Source organism: Bubalus kerabau, chromosome 21 (assembly GCF_029407905.1).
Source record: "Bubalus kerabau isolate K-KA32 ecotype Philippines breed swamp buffalo chromosome 21, PCC_UOA_SB_1v2, whole genome shotgun sequence".
Taxonomy (NCBI): Eukaryota; Metazoa; Chordata; class Mammalia; order Artiodactyla; family Bovidae; genus Bubalus; species Bubalus kerabau.
Window position 1 is genome coordinate 61,133,690 of NC_073644.1, and position 18,714 is coordinate 61,152,403.

Consider the following 18,714-nt stretch of genomic DNA (forward strand, 5'->3'; position numbering starts at 1 on the left):
TTGTTTGGTAATTATATTGTAGATGGAAGATTGCGAAACTGCTGTGAATGAGGCAGAAGCAGCGTGCTTAGCGTCTGGGCTGACTGTTCAGGTGGCACTGTTCTGGCCTGTGTCTCACGCGCTCACACGGTTTTGGTCTCTCTGAAGTGGAAGCATAAGTAGCTGCTGCTTACTCACATTTCCTTAGCCTTCCTCATCTTCCTCTTGTAGATTTCCCAGGCTACCTTTTTCCCCCTAAAATACGAATTGAAACGCAGAGAAATCATAGTTTTGCTGGCTTTGTGCTCAGTATACTTTTACTCAAAGATTTTAAGTATTTTTAACAATCTGCTCAAATAATTCCTTGTGATGCGAAGAGGACGCCAAGCCCCAAGGCTGTCTGCGCCCTCGCAGGGCCCCTTTGTGCCCCCGCCCCCCCCAGCCATTGGTTTCTGGGCCAGGATTGGGCACAGAGGGTGCAGTATGGGTAGTCGTCACATATGATTGCGATTACCTTTCAGCTTTTAATTTCCGCTTTCTCCTGCAACCTGACTACTGAAAAGTAGCATTTTTCTTTCTAAAGGTAGCAGTTCTCTGAGCAAACAAATCTGCCCCAGACTGAAAATTAGCCTCCTATTACCTGAATATTGCAAATGTTTTCCGTGTTTCAGATGACATCAGTAAAACTGTCAGAAGACACCTGAAGCTGTGTAAGTGCATTTTTTTAGCTGTTTTCTGTTCCAGAGGCCAACATTGTCACACCAACCTGTTTTATCCCCTCGTAAGTGTTCTCAACTTGTATAGAAGAGAGAGTTTTGAGAGACGTTTTTGTTTTCTTTGGTTTAAACCAATGAAACAAGGACAGTCAGATCATCCGAGACCACAAAGAGATCCTGGCCTGGCCCGATGCCCGCACGCATCACCCAGTCCAGAGACAGTATCATTGCCAAGAGTCCCCAGCTGCCCAGAGAAGCAAGTGGCATTGGCTCTGCTTCCTCTGTGCTGTGAGATCCAGCACCACCGTTTCAGGAGGCAGAGGGGACCTGTTGCCTAAAACAAGGGCACTGGATGAAACTGGAGGGAGGAGCTTCCCTGGCAACTCAGTGGGCAAGAATCCGCCCGCCAGTGCAGGAGCCGGGCTTCGATGTCCGATCCGGGAGGTTCCCACCTGCCGCGGAGCATCTGCGCCCGTGCGCTGCGTCGATTGAGCCTGAGCTTGGAGCCCGGGAGCAGCAACAAGAGAGGCCACCACAGGGAGACACCCGCACCCTGCAGCGAGAGCAACGCCCGCGCAGCAAGCAGCAACGACCCAGCATAGCCAAACCTAAAGAAAGAAATTAATTTTTTAAAAATCGGAGGGGAACGGTTGGGCAGATGCGGTCATGTGAGTTGAAAACTGTGGCTCTCACCCACGTGTCCGGGAGAGAACGTCTGCAGCCCCGACGGCTGCTTGGTTCTGCACACGGTGGAGTGGGAGCCGGTAAGCAGAGAAGCGTGGGAGTCCGCTCGGAGCGTGTGCGCGAACGCAGACGCATCTGTGCGTGCACGCTCCGGCCGAGGGCTCCCCGGCAGCCGGATTCCTTCACTGCAGTGATCGGAGAATGGGGAAGCGTTGTGATTCGGGCGTGCGGTCCACCGCTCCTGGTCTCGCTTGTCTGCCTGGAGTTGGCGAGGAGCCTTAGTCAGTGGAAAGGGCCGAGGGCAGGTTCCTGTGGTTGGTCAGTGGTCGGCGGGGGCAGAGACCACCACCTGCTCTCGCGGAGCCTCCGGGGCCACAGTGCAGTGTGAAGGGAACACTTCCTCCCTCCCAAGGACCGACGTGTGAGACAGGTCGCTATGGAAATGTGGCTGTGTAGGTGACCTCGCCACTCTCAAACATTTTCCCTAGTCTCTGCAGTCAGAGATTTCTGTCATAAAGAGCACTTTAATTCTTAAAGCCTCTTCTCGAATAATGTTGATACTTTAGTTCGCCTTACTTAGTACAAAAGCTCTTTCATCCACCAGTGCGTCCATGACTATTTGTATAGTTACACATATTATGACCACATACAAGCATCTGACGGGGGAGCATGTTTAAGTAACTCGTTGTGAATTTTATGAGTACTATGAAGGGTACCTGGTAACATCTTGATGGGAGATACGTTAAAATTCGTTTCGGCTTTAAGGAAACAGGTGCTCTCTTTTTTAGATTTTCTCTTATTTTTGTTGCTGTCTTTTCCCTATAATAAAACTGCGTCACCACGGATGGAAGACACGGCGTGGAGTGGGCTGGGGGCTTGCCTGTAATCGTGACCACGGCTGTCCCCCCGCCCCGCTGTCAGCCTTGGAATGGGTCAGAGCCCAGTTCAAATCCTGGTTCCTCCACCTGAGAGCTGTGGCCCCTGGCAGGTTTCTTAACTCCGCCACACCTGCTTTCCTCACCTGTAAAGTGGAGATAATGCCATCGACTTCATAGATTTTTATGAGAATTAAATGAAATGATGTATCTAAGTCCATCTATTTAAAGGATCCAGTTCACCACTTGGCTCACAGTGGAATGGGCCCAATGCATAGGATAAAAAGAAAATGCTTTGACTTGAGTGTAGAAAACACGGGTTTTATTCCTAGTAAGTGCAAGACATTCTGAGATGCCTGTTGAAATGCAGACATTACCGTTCACTGCCTGGGATGAGTAACCGTGTGGTGAAGTGAATAGAAACCTTTAGTTCAAAGAAACAGTGGATTACCTGTGATAAAGAAGAGGTCACCAGGATTTGATACTTAATGCATCTGTGGATTGGTTTTCATTGGCTGTGGCTTGTTTTAATCTTTGGAATATGTATTATTAGAAAAGGAATGCTACTTTAAAGTGATGCTTAACCTCATCAAAGCTGCCTGTAATGTTCTTATTTTGTGACTGCAATAAACATTTTATGGGATCAAATTTGTACTTTAGTCCTTTCAGGAGAGAACCAAGAAAGAATTTTCAAGTGAGTTTCTGATTTTCCTTAGTTTTCCTTAGAAGCTGGAACCTTAATTTGCTTGATTCAGAAGCTAAAAGAATAAAGTGTGTTTTGAAAATGTCTTAATTCTGTTGTCAGTATAAAAGATTGGTTCACTTTTAACTACAGTATGTTTGAGGCTTTTCTTTAACTGACTTTAATAAAAATTATACATTTTGGAAGATAGTAGATACCTGTTGCATCAATGTCCAAATAGTATTCAAACACCTTTTAACTTTGGAATGATACTAAGTCCTCCATTTATATTTACTGTAAGTTTTTTTGTGTTTTAAAAGCCTGCTGTGTTTAGTGCTTATATCTAAAGGGATGTAACATGTAATGTGTTTTAGTTTTTCCTTGTTAGTTAATGGTGTAGAGGCCTTCCCAAAGAGGATTTCGGCCTCAGTTTTAGTTTATATGTGATTAGATTTTAAGCTCTGGAAGTTTCTATTTAAAATCTGAATTTATGTATCTGAACGTGATTTGTTGGTTTTAATCGTAAATCGTATAATGGCCAGTTCATCCATTTAAAGACCAGATCATGTGCAGAAAAGAAGAATCGATTGTTGTGGCCATTCTTTTGTTCCTGTATTTCACATCTCAAATACTGATAACTGAAGTGGGCCAAAAAGAAAACCGGGTTAGCCACTAATTACTTTTTATTATTTTGAAGAAAGTTACTGAGTTCTGGGAACTCTGACTACTGTCAAGATAGATGCCCATAAACTTGTACTTTTAATTACTCATTAGATTTGCTAACTTACTTTATAAGAATACCTCTTCTTTGCACTAAAAAAATGTGTAAAATAACAAAATTGGAACTGTACCAGCAGCTAACCTTCTCTTTACATCACACTCTGGGGATGAGCCTGACTTTACGAACATACTGTTTGTGTTTTACGGAGTAAGGTATTTTATCTTGGCCATTTACCTTTTTTAAGTTTGCCTTTTCTGCGGGCTTATAATTAAGTGTTGCAGTGTTTGCAATGACCGGCGTACGCTTACTTTGAGGTCTGCAAGCTTCTCTGCGTGTTAGAAAGTACTTCGCAGGACCAATCGTGTCTCCCCTCTGGTTTGTCTAGAAGACTTGCACTGTCTGCCAGATGCTGCTCCCCAACCAGTGCAGCCACGCCTCCCACCAGCGGATCCATCAGCACAAGTCTCCCTACACCTGCCCCGAGTGCGGCGCCATCTGCCGGTCCGTGCACTTCCAGACCCACGTCACCAAGAACTGCCTGCACTACACGCGGAGAGTGGGTTTCCGGTCAGTATGGCCTTCATTCCGGGCGCGTGAAGCTCGTGCAGGGTTCTGAGTGGTCCGAAACCTTGATCAACAGATCCTCTGGGAACCTCGCTCATTCGTAAGGGGGGTGTCTCTGTTTGAATCCTTTCATGTGGGGTTGACGCTGGTCCACGCCAAGCCCGGGGTAGAGGGGGCCCCTCCTGCCAAGCAAAAGCGGGCATGTGGCAAAGCTTGGCTTTGATCGAGTGTTAGGAGCCTTTGTACTTTCTGCCCCCTTTCTAGCAGACTTTTGTTGACATGCTGCCTACATTTTAACCCCTGTAAGAACATAGTGCATTTCTGCACCTCTGAGTACTTCTCTCATCAAAACAAAAGGGTGAGATGGTCCCTCACGTTTCTCTTGTCGTGTTGAAGGCTGGGTCGTATAAACACGTCCTTTCCTACCATCGCTCACTGTGGAGGAGCCCTCCACCCAGATCACCTTCCTTTATTCCTCCTTCTCTTTTCCTTGGGCCTGGGCTTCTCCCGTGTCTCTGCTCATCTTCACTGTGATCCTCTCACTGCCCCCTAAAATTTTCAGATGTCTTTTACAACATCCGACAAATCCAAACGTTAGCCTAATAATGTGTGATGATGCGTTTGAACGTGACTCTCCGCGTTGTGACCTTCTAAAATATATTCCTGAACCTTCTACATTTTGATTAAATGGAGGTCCACCAAGAAAACATGTCACTGGTGCACAGTGTCTCTGTTAATAGAGGTGTTCCTGTATTGTGGGCTTATTTTGAGACTTTGGTTACCGGGTATCGTTAATGTTAGACTGTTAATACACAATTTTTTAAAAAAGTTGTAACAGTTCTGATGTTTTATCAAAATGAAGGCCAGTTGGTATTGATTTACCAGTTTTATTTCAGTTAAGTTTAGCTTATGGTGTCACTCGTTTCTTGGTGGTTCTGTCCATTTCTCTAATAACGAGACTGGTTTCACGTTTTATCTCATGCCTCCAAACCTGTGATGTGCAGGCGTTTCATGGATTGAGAACCACCTAATAGACAGCCTTTGGTTTGGAAATTTAAAAACCAGAGTTTTTTTGTGCCCGTTCTGCTGCTCATTATGTGGTAATGCACGCGTTCCCTGTGCCTCGGTGCCCTGTCTAAACTGCTGTGATGCTTATTTACCTCCGTCTCCATGGGTATGTTCCAAAGTAAGAGAGGGTGATCCAGAAGCATACTCAGTGCTTAAGAGTGACGTTCCACATTGATGCCGCAGAATTCCCACACAGTGACACTTTGGTTCTTATCCCGTATTTGGAAACTCTTATTACTGGATTCTTTGTTTAATATAGAAGGCAGTTCTGCGCTCTGTACGAGTGCAGTTCCTTCGATGGATGCCAATTTCCTCAGACATTTAGAGTTGATTTTTCCAATATAATGAAAGTAAACTTAAATTGGAATGAATAAAAGAAGTAAGACTCCTATAATTCTAGCTATTCCTGGTATCTTTCCTAAATTAAAACAAAAGCTCTGCTGGCAGGCTCACAGTAATTAACACAGTTGGAAAAGCCCATCCCTTTTCTTTTTTTTTCCCCCTCGTTCACAGCATTGCCTAAATTTGGCGCTTTGAATTTTTACTAAAATTTCTATTTAGTATGTTTTTTTTTTCTCGCACTTAAGGGTTCAGTTCAGTTCACTTCAGTCACTCAGTTGTGTCCGACTCTTCGTGACCCCATGAATCGCAGCACGCCAGGCCTCCCTGTCCATCACCAACTCCCGGAGTTCACTCAGACTCACGTCCATCGAGTCAGTGATGCCATCCAGACATCTCATCCTCTGTCGTCCCCTTCTCCTCCTGCCCCCAATCCCTCCCAGCATCAGAGTCTTTTCCAATGAGTCAACTCTTCGCATGAGGTGGCCAAAGTACTGGAGTTTCAGCTTTAGCATCATTCCCTCCAAAGAACACCCAGGGCTGATCTCCTTCAGAATGGACTGGTTGGATCTCCTTGCAGTCCAAGGGACTCTCAAGAGTCTTCTCCAACACCACGTTTCAAAAACATCAATTCTTCGGCGCTCAGCTTTCTTCACGGTCCAATTCTCACATCCATACATGACCACAGGAAAAACCATAGCCTTGACTAGACGGATCTTTGTTGGCAAAGTAATGTCTCTGCTTTTGAATATGCTATCTAGGTTGGTCATAACTTTCCTTCCAAGGAATAAGTGTCTTTTAATTTCATGGCTGCAATCACCATCTGCAGTGATTTTGGAGCCCAGAAAAATAAAGTCTGACACTGTTTCCCCATCTATTTCCCATGAAGTGATGGGACTAGATGCCATGATCTTCGTTTTCTGAATGTTGAGCTTTAAGCCAACTTTTTCACTCTCCACTTTCACTTTCATCAAGAGGCTTTTGAGTTCCTCTTCACTTTCTGCCGTAAGGGTGGTGTCATCTGCATATCTGAGGTTATTGATATTTCTCCTGGCAATCTTGATTCCAGCTTGTGTTTCTTCCAGTCCAGCATTTCTTATGATGTACTGTGCATAGAAGTTAAATAAGCAGGGTGACAATATACAGCCTTGGCGGCGTCCTTTTCCTATTTGGAACCAGTTTGTTGTTCCGTGTCCAGTTCTAACTGTTGCTTCCTGACCTATGTGTGCGTGTTCTGAAATTTCGTTCATGTTTACACCTCTTTAGGTGAGAGAACAAAATCTGACTTTAGTTGTTTTCCTCTTGTTTCAAGTAACGGCTCGGTCTACTATTTGGCTGGGATTTAGCAGCCCCTTGACCTTGTATGATTTCTTCTTCTCCTTTTTGGCTTTTTAGTTTCCCCATTTTTTCTTTTTTTTAAATTATTTTTAGCCAGAGGAAGTCTCCAGCGCAGCTTCCAGCCTGAGTTTGTGTCTTCCATGGGCTCTCTTCCTGATCATATTGCTATCTCCCAGATATTACAGGGGTCACCTCTAGCTTCTAGTTGATTTGGTAAAAGTCAAATATAGTATTTCTCTGAATTTTCCCTCTTCTCAATCCACTGAATCTGCATCTGGAAGAGGGAATTAGAGGATTGTATACTGTAAGCATTTTATTACGTTTATAATTTAAAAAATGAAGAGAAACTTGATTGGTATCCAGAACACAAAGGGCTTCAGCTATGTTAAATATTTATTAGTAGGCTAGATGTTTAGTAGCATTGGAATGCTGTAGGAACCCTTCCAATTCTCCTTCTATTTTTCAACCTTATTTACATTCCTCATAGGCCCCTGTTGCCCATGAATCTTTCTTTCCACTTGCAGGCAGATATTTTACAACTGTCTCTTAAGTTCTTCTAAATTTTTCTACTTTCTCCTCATATTAAGGCAGGCTTTCCCTTGCTTCCATGAAGCTCTTCGGGCCAAGCCTCAGCCACTTCCTTTGTCAGCTGTTGATTCTCTAACCTCTTGTTGGATTTCTTAGGGGTTAAGTCTTCCTCTGACTCCAGGAGACTTCGGAGGATTAGCCCGTCCTGGGTGTTTTGCCCTTCACCTATCACCTGTACTCTTGCCGGGAAAAATGTTTTGTTTATGATTGGTGATGTACCATGTGCTTCAGTTTAATAGTTAGCAACCCAGCTATTTTCGTTTTAGATGATCTTCTTTCATAGGAGTCACAGGCTTCTAGAGTTGGGAAGGACTAATTTATCTAGTCCGGCTCTTCTCATTTAACAAGTGAGAGACTGGCCCAGAGTGGATCGGAACCTGTTCCAGGCAACCCAAGTTCATATTAACTCAGGATCGTTTCAGGGTGGTTGGGTGGCTTTTTTGCCTGAAATAGTAGTTCAGGTAGATCAGACAGAGGAGGTTTCCTTGTTCTCCTATTGTTATTTACTGCTTTATATATATAATATATATTATATACATATTTATTTATTATATATACTGCTGAACAGGATGCCTTCAGTTACTTGAAATGCTAAGGCATTAATTACCATTTTTATAAAAGGCTTACAAAGCTTACTTAACACGGCACACTTGATGGAACACGCGTAATTCAGATTGTGCTGCTCAGTGTGACTTTGGCAGCCGCTCCTGAATTGGGAGGGAGCTTCTAAGACAGAAGCACCTTAGGTTCAGCCCCGTCTGCAGCCCCTCTCCAGGTCAGCCTCTCATGTTCACGGCCAGGACACAGCTGCCAGGTGTTGAAAGGCCTGTCCTTGTGGGTCAGCAGAGAGACCACCCTCGAATAATCTTGAGGGGTGGGCCGACAAGGACGCCTAAGCGATAAATGGGTGGACTCTCAGTGGTACTGGGAGTCCCTCCATGAGAAAGATGCAGCTGGGGGAAGTGTCTCCATACTTGTGAAGTTTGTTTCTGTAGAACTAGATTTGAGTGAGGAGTGGGCTAACCATCAAATTATTATTAATTCAAGAAGAGGTGAGCTCAAGAGGCCATTTATTGGGGGAGGTTTGTCCTTTAGCAGTTTATCATTCACGTCATTCTCAAACAGATGTCGTATGCTTAAATGGAATTTCCAGGAGACCAATGCACGAGGTGCTTGGCCTTCTCTGCAGTAGCCCCAGGTACGTTTGCCGCCTCGGGGTGGACAGGACGCTGCCGCGGCTTTGAGCCGGTCCTCATTTGTCCCTCTGGGTCCCTCTGTCACTGGCATGTAGTATCAGAAGAATTCTTCCAGCGGGTCTTGGGGATGGGTGAGACCCTCAGAATCTAGCTGTGGTCATCCTCTCAAAGCCGGAAGCCGTAGGGTCTTGCCGTGCTCCTGGCCTTGACATGGCCTCACGCTCCATCAGACCCACCGCAGTCTGGAGTCGGGATGTTCATGCCTAGGCACTTTATAAAAGATGCTCAAAAAAGTAGTCTCTTGGAGTTTCATTTTTCTTTTTCCTAATCTTCCTTCTCAACTATATGAAGATAATTTGATCTGTTGTAAATGGAAGAAACCCCACATGTTAAAAAAAAAAAATACAAAAAACCTAGAAGGGCCATTTTCAGTATGTCCACGTGAGCGAGTTTTGCACAGTCACGTCACACAGGTCTGACGGTCTCGTGCTGACGCCCGTGTGTTTGTTTTCTAACAGATGTGTGCACTGCAATGTCGTGTACTCAGATGTGGCCGCACTGAAGTCTCACATTCAAGGTTCTCACTGTGAAGTCTTCTACAAGTGTCCTATCTGTCCAATGGCGTTTAAGTCTGCCCCAAGTACACACTCTCATGCCTACACGCAGCATCCTGGCATCAAGATAGGAGAACCAAAGTAAGTCGCGCTGCCTTTCAGCTCTTCTCCACTCCTTTCTCAGGAATTTAGAGGAGGTGGTAGTTCAGTGGGGTAAAATTTCAAGCCATGAAGGATTTCGCCACTGTGCAAACTGTGATGCTCGTGAAAGACAGTGTATAACTTCCTGAAGCCTTCAGTACTGTCCAGGGTGAGGTCTTTCTCCAAAAATGTCACTGTCTATGCTCTTGTCATCAGTTTTTGCTAAATGAACATTAACCGACTTTGTTCTTTTAAGATGATTTTTCCTAGGTTCTCAGAAGACTAAAAAAAAAAACTGTCAACTTTTCAATTTTCATAGTTTCTTTTTTCATCTGATACACTTTTCGCAGTACCATTCAGAAGATGAAGTCAACTGAAGACCCTGGTTCCTGAACTTCATAGCCAGTATAAGTCTTGGATTAGTAAAAGTAAATTTCATTTTTTGCCTTAATTTCCATCTTACTTGTGTCAGGGTTTTCCTCATGGAGTCTTAAATCCCACAGTGGATTAGTTATAGCTGGTGGCCTGCCGTAGCGGCAGCCTGGCAGAGAGGAGAGAGTGGGGGCCCTGGGGTCAGAATCCAGTCACCACCCACCAGAGAGGTGACCTTGGCCCCACCCCAACCCTGGCAAAGTGAGGGTCACACGCCTGTCCCAGATTTTGCTGGAGGTGAAGCAGAGTGAAGCATTTAGAATGCCTGCACGGGGCCCCTCTGCCTGGCGCGTGGGGGCCCACAGCCTCCGCTCCTCCGCTTCCTTGCTCACCCGGCCCCGGGTCCGATGGCCAGGCTGACGGCAGTGTCTTCCTGTGTGGCTCGTGGCCGTGCATAATTTGATAATTATGTGTGGCTAGAGCTGCTGCCTCAAACCTCTTGCTGTGTTTTTTTCTGAACCTATAATCAAGGAAGTGTTGGGGGAGATACGTGTACATGCCATATTGTATATGTTTGGTTTTTCATGAAGCATTTAGTCTGGGGGAAGTGTTGGTGGCTCAACATGATAGAATGACCCTGTTCGCTAAAAAGCTATGAGAAAATGGAGTTTTATTCTAGTGGGACCTTCAGCTGTGATCTTTGTAGGTCTTAAAAATGAAGCACATTACAAATTAGGGGATCCACCTACAACTTGACGTCTTGGCTGTGAAGACAGACATTAGTGATTTTTAGTTAAACAGCCTTCAGTGGGTCATGAGGCCGTGGTCGTGGTCATGGTCATGGTCATGAGGCTTTTGGGCACTAGCATAGTCTCCCTCCATCCCCCACTCCATAAATACAGTTTTTGACTTGGTTTTTTTATTCAAACAAATAAAACTTCATTCACTGGAATGGGTATGAAACCTGGAACAGTAGTTGCTACCTGGGAATGCAGCACAGCACATCATTAAAGTAAGCTAAAACAATACTCCTCAAATTTGAGTAATGTATAGGGAAAAAGTTATTCCAATATTTTCTTAGAAAAAAATTTTTTTCTACTACTATAGCCTTTAACAAGTCCACGCCCAAATATAGGCATTAACGACTGAGTTTTAAACTACAGAACAAATTTACAAGCAAAAAACGGCCGAACTCGCAGACAGTGGGCTCAGTTTGCAGCAGTGACTTGGGCCTAAACCCCGGCAGCCCTGCGGCTCCTGGGGCCCCCTGGTCCTGTGGTCCGTCACCCGCCCTCTGGGGCTGAGGGCACCCCTTTCCCCAAACAGACTCCCGTCAAGCCTGCCTCTCTGTGCCGCGCCAGAAGCTGGTTGGCCCACGTTTGACCAGGAAGCTTTCTTTCAACGTTAGATCCCTGTTCTGTTCAATGTGTTGCCATCGTTTAGTCACGAAGTCATGTCCAACTCTGTGTGACCCCATGGACTGTAGCCCGCCAGGCTCCTCTGTCCATGGGATTCTCCAGGCAGGAACACTGGAGCGGGTTGCCATTTCCTCCTCAAGGGGATCTTCCTGACCAGGGAGTGAACCCAGGTCTCCTGCCTTGGCAGGTGTGTTCCTGAGCGCTGAGACACTCTTAACTTAGCCCCACATTGCGTGAGTAGAACCTCACTTGTGAAACCTCACAGTGGTGTTTGGTTAACAGGTGGTTTTATGCAGATGATCCAACATTATGCAAATAGTTTATGTTAATTTTTAAAGATCAATATAAAAATCCCCACCCCACATTTTCTTTAGAGAATATATGCAAGTCTGAGAATGAACCTGTGAAGACCTGCACCTCAGCTTGAAAGGTGTGACATAGGATTTTTATTTCAAACATTTGTGTAGTGCCCATTATGTGCAGGAACCATCCCAATGCTTCATTTCTTGTTTTCCCGTGTGTAGTCAGGCACTTTTCCCTGCCTTGTCAAGGGAACTTTGAACACCCTTTCATCTTTCCTGGGTAATCTTGAGATCATTGTGAATGTCCGCTGCTAAAATTTTACAGCGGTACATTGAGTGACTTTTTTTTAATATCTTCCTTGACGGCTGAATAACCAGCAGTATTTTGGGCCGCACTGTCCTTCTCTTTGCTGCTTCTAACTGCATGCAAGTCGAGAAACGAGGACTTCAGAGTGAAGAACTGGGTAAGAGACAGAGCTTGGAAACAGGTTGCCAGGACAGAAAGCCACGCACACTGCCATCACGGCACGGTGGAGGGCTTTGCTTCAGATGAAGACAAATTTGAAGAGCCGACCTGGGATTTACGAGGCAGCACGCAGATTCTCTGGTCTCTGAGCCATCTGTGAGGGGCCGTGGTGCAGACCCCCCAGGACAGGCGTGGGCACGTGTCGTGCTTTGTAGCTGGCTGGAGCCCTAGTGGCCGTGGAGGCACTTGGCTGCGGTTTTGAGCTTAGAATCCTCTATCATTCACGTGGTTTTTTACATTCAGGTGTTGTGCTCTGTCCTGACTCGAGGGTGGGTATTTAGACTTACTCTTTCTTTCTTTCCCACTGCTACTTTCCTCTCCGCTCCCCTGCAGTTCCTTTTCAGCCCCTTGCCCCCCTGCGCTGTTCCAGTCCTGTTCTCCTGATGTTCACTCAGGCTCACATTTGGGGTTAAGTCACACTTGCAGGTTCAGCTTTCAGAGCCCCTCCCCGGCCAGTCGCGTGCCCCGGGGCCCTGTCCATGTGAACGCTGCCTCTGTGCCGACCGGTCACCCCGTCCTGAGTGCCCTCGCGGCTCCCCGCCTGCAGGTCCTCCCGTGGTTCCTCCCTGCTTTGTCCTGGGCCAGTCTTCGGTGCTCACGGTCCAGCTCTGTGCCTGTGAGGTTCGTGGCACTCTTATTTGGGCTTTTCTGATATTAGCACCTGTTTTTTTAATTTTGTGATCATCTCTGACAGAAGAGTTGGAAGAGCACTGCGGAGAACTCGTGTGTCCCCTCCACCCACGTGCTCCAGCTGTTAGCATTCCCAACACCTGGTTCATCCTTTCATCTTTTCTCTCTGTATCTTTCCCTCTTTTCCTCCCACTTAGGAATAATGGGGCCTCAGGGCAGAAATGTTTGGGTGTGTTCTGCCTCTCCTCCCAAGAAGAACACTCATGTGCATTATTACTACCATCTAGTCTCCCAGCATGAAGGCAATGGCACCCCACTCCAGTACTCTTGCCTGGAAACTCCCAGGGAAGGAGGAGCCTGTTGGGCTGTAGTCCATGGGGTCAAGAAGAGTCTGACACAACTGAGCGACTTCTCTTTCACTTTTCACTTTCATGCATTGGAGAAGAAAATGGCAACCCACTCTTGTGTTCTTGCCTGGAGAATCCCAGGGACGGGGGAGCCTGGCTTAGCCTGGCTGAGCTGACGGGGTCGCACAGAGTCAGACACGACTGAAGTAACTTAGCAGCAGCAGCAGTCTCCCAGCATGGGTTTATATTTTGCCATCCAGTTGATAGATCCCATGAAAATTTCTCCAACTGTGAGATACTATTTTTTTTCCTTTTTTCTCTTCCTGGTAAGAATCTCGTCTAGGAGCGTATTGCGCATCCAGTCGTCCATTGCGCTTCCATCTGGAGCAGTGCTCAGTCTTTGCTGCTCACATCCTGCAGGGGATTTCAGCCTCATGTTGTTTTTTTTTTCTTTTTTCCCTACTTTTTGGCCACGCAGTGTGGCTTGTGGGGTCTTAGTTCCCCGACCAGGGATTGAACCCGAGCCCCCTGCACTGGAAGTGGGGAGTCTGAACCCCTGGACAGCCGGGGAAGGCCCTGGCCCATGTCCTGAAGATGACTCTCCTTCCCGCCCTGTCCCGCACTCTCACAGCTGGACTCAGGGTGCGTCCTCTGGCAGGGATCTCCTTGCACCTTCAGGGATGCTCCCTGCACGCCTGTCCCTCTGGGGATGCTCGCCTCCATCCTCTGGTCCGCTTGGCGGTACCCAGATGCCTGCCCTGTGCGGTCACTGTTTCCCCTGGATATTTGATAGTGGTTTGTGAGGTGCATTCCAGCAACCTGTTTCTCAGAAGAATAGATTATGTCCGAGGTGAATAGATTATGTCCTGTTTTCTACTTTCTTTGCAGTTCAGTAGAAGGCAACCAAGCAAAACAAAACTGGGAAGGAATGTAGCAGAAGTAAACACAAGCCATGCCGTTTTTTGTGAAGCAGTTACTTCTGAGACTGCAGGAAGAGTCCTGAGAAAATTTTTTAACCTAGCTAGTAAATCTTTGTTCTTTTCTAAGAATGCAATCCTAGTTTTCTAATGCAATCCTAGTTCTTTTCTTGAGACTATTCTTTTTTTTTTCTTATTGCTAGGTGCTAATTTAAGAAAGATCAGGAAGTATAAGCAGGCAAAACAGTTAGAGGAATAGGTTAAATAAGTAAATAAATAGGGGTATTAGCACCCAGCTGAGAGGATGACAGTTACATGCTGTTTCTTTTCTGTGCTTCTTTTTCAAAATGTGAGCCCATCCTTCATTCTGTCTTCTTACCTGTTTTCTTTAAAATTTGCATGAAGATCATTCCATGTCATTGGTATATGTCTGCATCATAATTTTTAAAAATTCATACATTATTGCTCTTATTTACTTATACTGGATGTTTGGGTTCTTTCCAGCTGTTAGCTATTTCAGACAGTGGGGAAATGCTCATCTCTGGTAGATGTTAATGTACCACCTTTGAGCCGAATGATAAAATCCTATAAACCACGCCTGATATTAAAAAAATACCCCCTTCTCCCAGTCAGGGGTGCTTGTGCTCTATGCCAGGGTAACTGACATGTCAGGATCTTCTAAAATCATATGCTGCTCATGCTCATTACATTTATAAAACTCATGTGGAAAAAGAGGGGGAAAATCTGTAGGTTTGGGGCAGAGAAATACAAAGACCCTGTGAGGACAGACAGGTGGTTCCCGGGGAGGGCGTCCCCCCTTTCCGCCATCCTGCAGAAATGGCGAGGAGGCCTCAGGTGTTCTTTCTCGTTGGACTGCTGACTTGGGCCAGGCTCTCTCTGCCGTTCCCCTCACTGCTCTTTGGAGTTTTCTGTGCAGGTGCTCCTGACTCTTCAGAGGAGACACTGGCGCCCCCAGGGTCTCCTCTCAGGGCCAGGACAGCCGTGTTGGAAGATGGGGACCCCCTGAGTGTCCCAGCGAACCCCCGGAGGTGAAGGCTGGGAGTGAGGAGTCTGGGTCCTTGCATTCTCCCAGACACCCCCCACCCCCCGCCCCGCTCAGGATCCAGCGGAAAGTGTCGATGGGTGAAGGGACTGTCCAGAAGTTTCAGAACCGCTGAATTCACATAAGGAGGCTGCTTAGCAGTCACGTACTAGGTAGGGAAATGGTTTGTAGCGGACAGTGATTATTTTAAACCATGTAGAGACAGTAGGTATTCAAGTATTGAAGCAACGTTTGATTTGTGGATTTTCTTTTATGGGTCTGTATTTCATGTATAATTGTTTCCTGGTGCAGGGATTTCACTGTTAAGGAAAGGCAAAGAAATAGTGAGATTCAAATGTAAAATTGCTACTAACTCTGAAAGAAAACCTGCAAGTAACGGCGTGTTCAGGCATCCCGAGATGTGCAGGCCTGCTTAGTTCATCAGTCAATTTCTCTTTCAGGTTAGGGTACCACCATCGCCTCATCTGATCTTCAAAACTGTTTCCAAAAAAAAGCGAAAGGATGCTTTTGCTCTTGTTAAAGTAGCTCACAAGTGAAGATGTGCCTGAGTGTGTCTGTACCGAAATGTTGCTCTGGAAGATTTGTCTCAAAGCTAAACCGTTCTGTTCTCTTCACCGTGTTTGTGTGCGTTCGCCTCCTGAATTCTTGGATGTGAAGTGGCGGTTCCTTTGGCCTGAGTGATCAGGGCTGACTGACATTTCCCTGCACCTCTTTCTTCTGTTTTAGAATAATATATAAGTGTTCCATGTGCGACACCGTTTTTACCCTGCAAACCCTGCTGTATCGCCACTTTGACCAACACATCGAAAACCAGAAGGTGTCTGTCTTCAAGTGTCCAGACTGTTCTCTTTTATATGCACAGAAGCAGCTCATGATGGACCATATCAAGGTGCGTGCCTCTCCTCTGTCCTTTCAGGGAGCTGTAGATGCAAACGTCGGTCGTAAGTCAGGGCTGAGCCTTAGACTACGGGACAGCACGAGCGGTGCTGTTGAGGGAAGGGGTGGACACTGGTCGTTGCTAGTGAGCAGTTGACGGCGTGCAGCCTTCGAGCTCTCTTGACTGAGAGATGCTTTTTATTCCCGAGTCCTGGCCTGCATATCACAAAAAAATCAGAGCCAAGTAACAAATGCATGCCCTGACTGTACGAAGAATAATACAGTCTTAGACTTTTTTATTTTCCTTCTTCTATGAAAATGATGGCTGTGAAGTTTACTTTTTGAGAACTTAGTGTTAGGTAGGATTCAGAAATAGGGACTCTGATGAGTTATGTTAATTCATATAAATATTGATATGTTTGGAAAAATAAAGATTTTCCCCTTGAAATTACTTGAGCAGTTCTGTTCGCATTATAATTAACGCCCCTGAATCTCATGTCTTTTTTTTTAAATCAAGTTTCCATGTAAACTGACAGTGTCCAGGATACGGCGCAGTATCTGGTGCCTGATGGGTGCTCAGTCTGTGAAGTGAAAAAGTGTCCAGTCTGGACGACCCACTCTCTCCCCAAAGGGGCACCTGAATCTCTCGATAGCCTTTTAAGCTCACTAAGGACAGCTTAGTACCAGCCTTTTAGCTGTCCACTGGGAGAAGGTTAAGCAATTTTATTCCTGTGTCATTAGGAGATAATATCCATCAGCTCTCAGAGACTAAAGTGACGTCCTTTTTAAAAAGAGAAACAACAGACCCAGTATTACCATGAACTCAGCCTCTTCGTTTTTCTCTTAAATGTATTATACAGAAAAGGTCATTTGAAAGAGCACATCAAATCTCTAAATTATTCTGACCTCGGATCAGTTAAATGATGGCACTGTTAATCCTTGAAAGTTCCTGTGTTGAATGTATATGAGCTCATGGAGCGTAACTGCCTGTTAAAGCAGACTCAAAGCCTCCGAGAAGCCACTCGCCAGAGGCCCGGTGCAGGCAGTGACGGCGTGGTGCTACTAGGGAGGATAAAATGCGTGGGAGACAGGTTTCGTCATTCTCACTTTAAGTACAGTAAGATCCTCTTAAGAGGTTTTAAAGGTTTTTCCTAAAATTAAAAAATCACCTTGACAATAAATATTTAACGAATGATCAGGAAAAACTATAGACTGCTTAAATAAAAACACAGGGACTTGGGAATTAGATTCAAATATTTTAAATGTTCGATAGGAGGGCTGGGTGGGGTGCAAAGAAGAGAAAGAAAAGGTGCTTCTTAAGAGGCTTTTATCTGCTTTCTGGTATTCATCGTTATGTCTGCAAGTGCCATGGTTAGGGTCTTCCTGTGTTAATAGCAAATCTGGAGGAATACAGGGTTCCAGGAAATAAGAGACTGAAGAAGCGGGATTAAACCTGTGCCCACCAGGGGGAAAGAATGGTTTTTAGTCATTTCAACCTTTACGAGACTCCATGGCACAGAAACAGTGGGATGCTCAGTCACGTTCTTATTTCAAGTATGTTCTATACATTCTGGAGCACTGTCCTGCCTCTGTGTATTCAGGGACGGGTCAGAACAAGTTTCAGGGGTGCCCTGTTTGTACGTTTATGTATCTGAGCTTGTGAATTTACTTACATTGTCTGATGTCTGCTGGTCAGGTTTTCATGTGGAAGGAATTAAGAGAAAGGAGACCAGAATCAGTGTTTTTCTACAGACATATTTATTTAGAGGTAGATTTCCATTGGACCAGTTTAATCCAGTTTGTATCATCTCTTTGTTCTGCCACAATGGATTTATTCACTTTGTGGGACCCTTGTGCTCCATGCCGGCGTCTGCCTTTAAAGTAAACTTCGAAGTTACAGGCATTCAGGTTATTTATTGGTACAGGAGCTAAGGAATCATCATTTCAGGAGAATTAAGTTGTATTTCCTTTATTTAAAAAAAGACATTCGTATTTAATAAATAATCTTATTTTTTACTTAAAATGTAAAAACAAGCAAATCAGAAATTCTCATTTTTGCACACATTCTGTTGCTGTGTGGTCACAGCAGAACTCTGCCACTTTTTTGGTGTTTCTATAAGCAAAATAAAGCTCCTTTAGAATAAATACTTTGTTACTTTACTCTCACTTCAGCTTTTTAGTTAGTGGAAATGTATTTGCCTAGAAAGTTATTTCATAAGTTTTATCAGAAGATTCGGGGGTGGTTTTCTCTGGGTTTTAAATGGTTAAAAATATAAAAACTTGGCTTCTGTTTTGCAAAGGGCCATTTAAACACAGGTGCCTCTGCTGACGCCGAGGACTGGGGCACTGAGGTCTGTGGGGTGCGAGTCTCTGGGACCCAGTGCACTAGGTGGGCTTGTCCTCCTGAAGATTCGAGAGCTCAGAGGCTGCTGATGAGAAGAGAAACCCCATCCAAAGATAAACTGTACACTGAGGCACAGACTCGTTTGCCGCCTTTATTTTTGTGGACTCTGGGCTTCTAGAGCTCAAAACAAAAGCCTAAGTGAGCTGGTCTTCAGGATCACATCGTACTAGTTTTACCCCAGAGGAATTTGAAATCCTGAGAGTTTATATTGAGGCTGTTGAGGCCCTTGTGTTAATAATCTTAAACGAGCAGTTTGGACAGGCTTTTTGAGCAGCTGCTGTGGATCGTTCACAAGTCTAGGTGCTGCATACTGTCGGTAAAAAGGGATGGATTGGGATGGGAGCAAGATTAGAATTACCAAAACTCTCCCCAGCAGAAACCCACTGTTAGGAAGTGTTTCACGAATGTGAAAGG

The 18,714-nt window shown here is 45.3% G+C and overlaps 1 protein-coding gene across 9 annotated transcripts in view; it reads left to right on the forward strand.

Annotated features, from left to right (window-relative positions):
* Positions 1 to 18,714, forward strand: part of ZNF532 (zinc finger protein 532) — a 130,290-nt gene that overhangs the window by 78,414 nt on the left and 33,162 nt on the right. For 8 of the 9 annotated variants that reach the window (XM_055559442.1, XM_055559444.1, XM_055559441.1 and 5 more), the window contains 3 exons: positions 4,043 to 4,224; positions 9,269 to 9,445; positions 15,747 to 15,909. In XM_055559442.1, coding sequence (XP_055415417.1) covers positions 4,043 to 4,224; positions 9,269 to 9,445; positions 15,747 to 15,909 — 522 coding nt within the window. The remainder of the gene's footprint in view (positions 1 to 4,042; positions 4,225 to 9,268; positions 9,446 to 15,746; positions 15,910 to 18,714) is intronic. The other variant, XM_055559448.1, reaches the window with a different exon arrangement.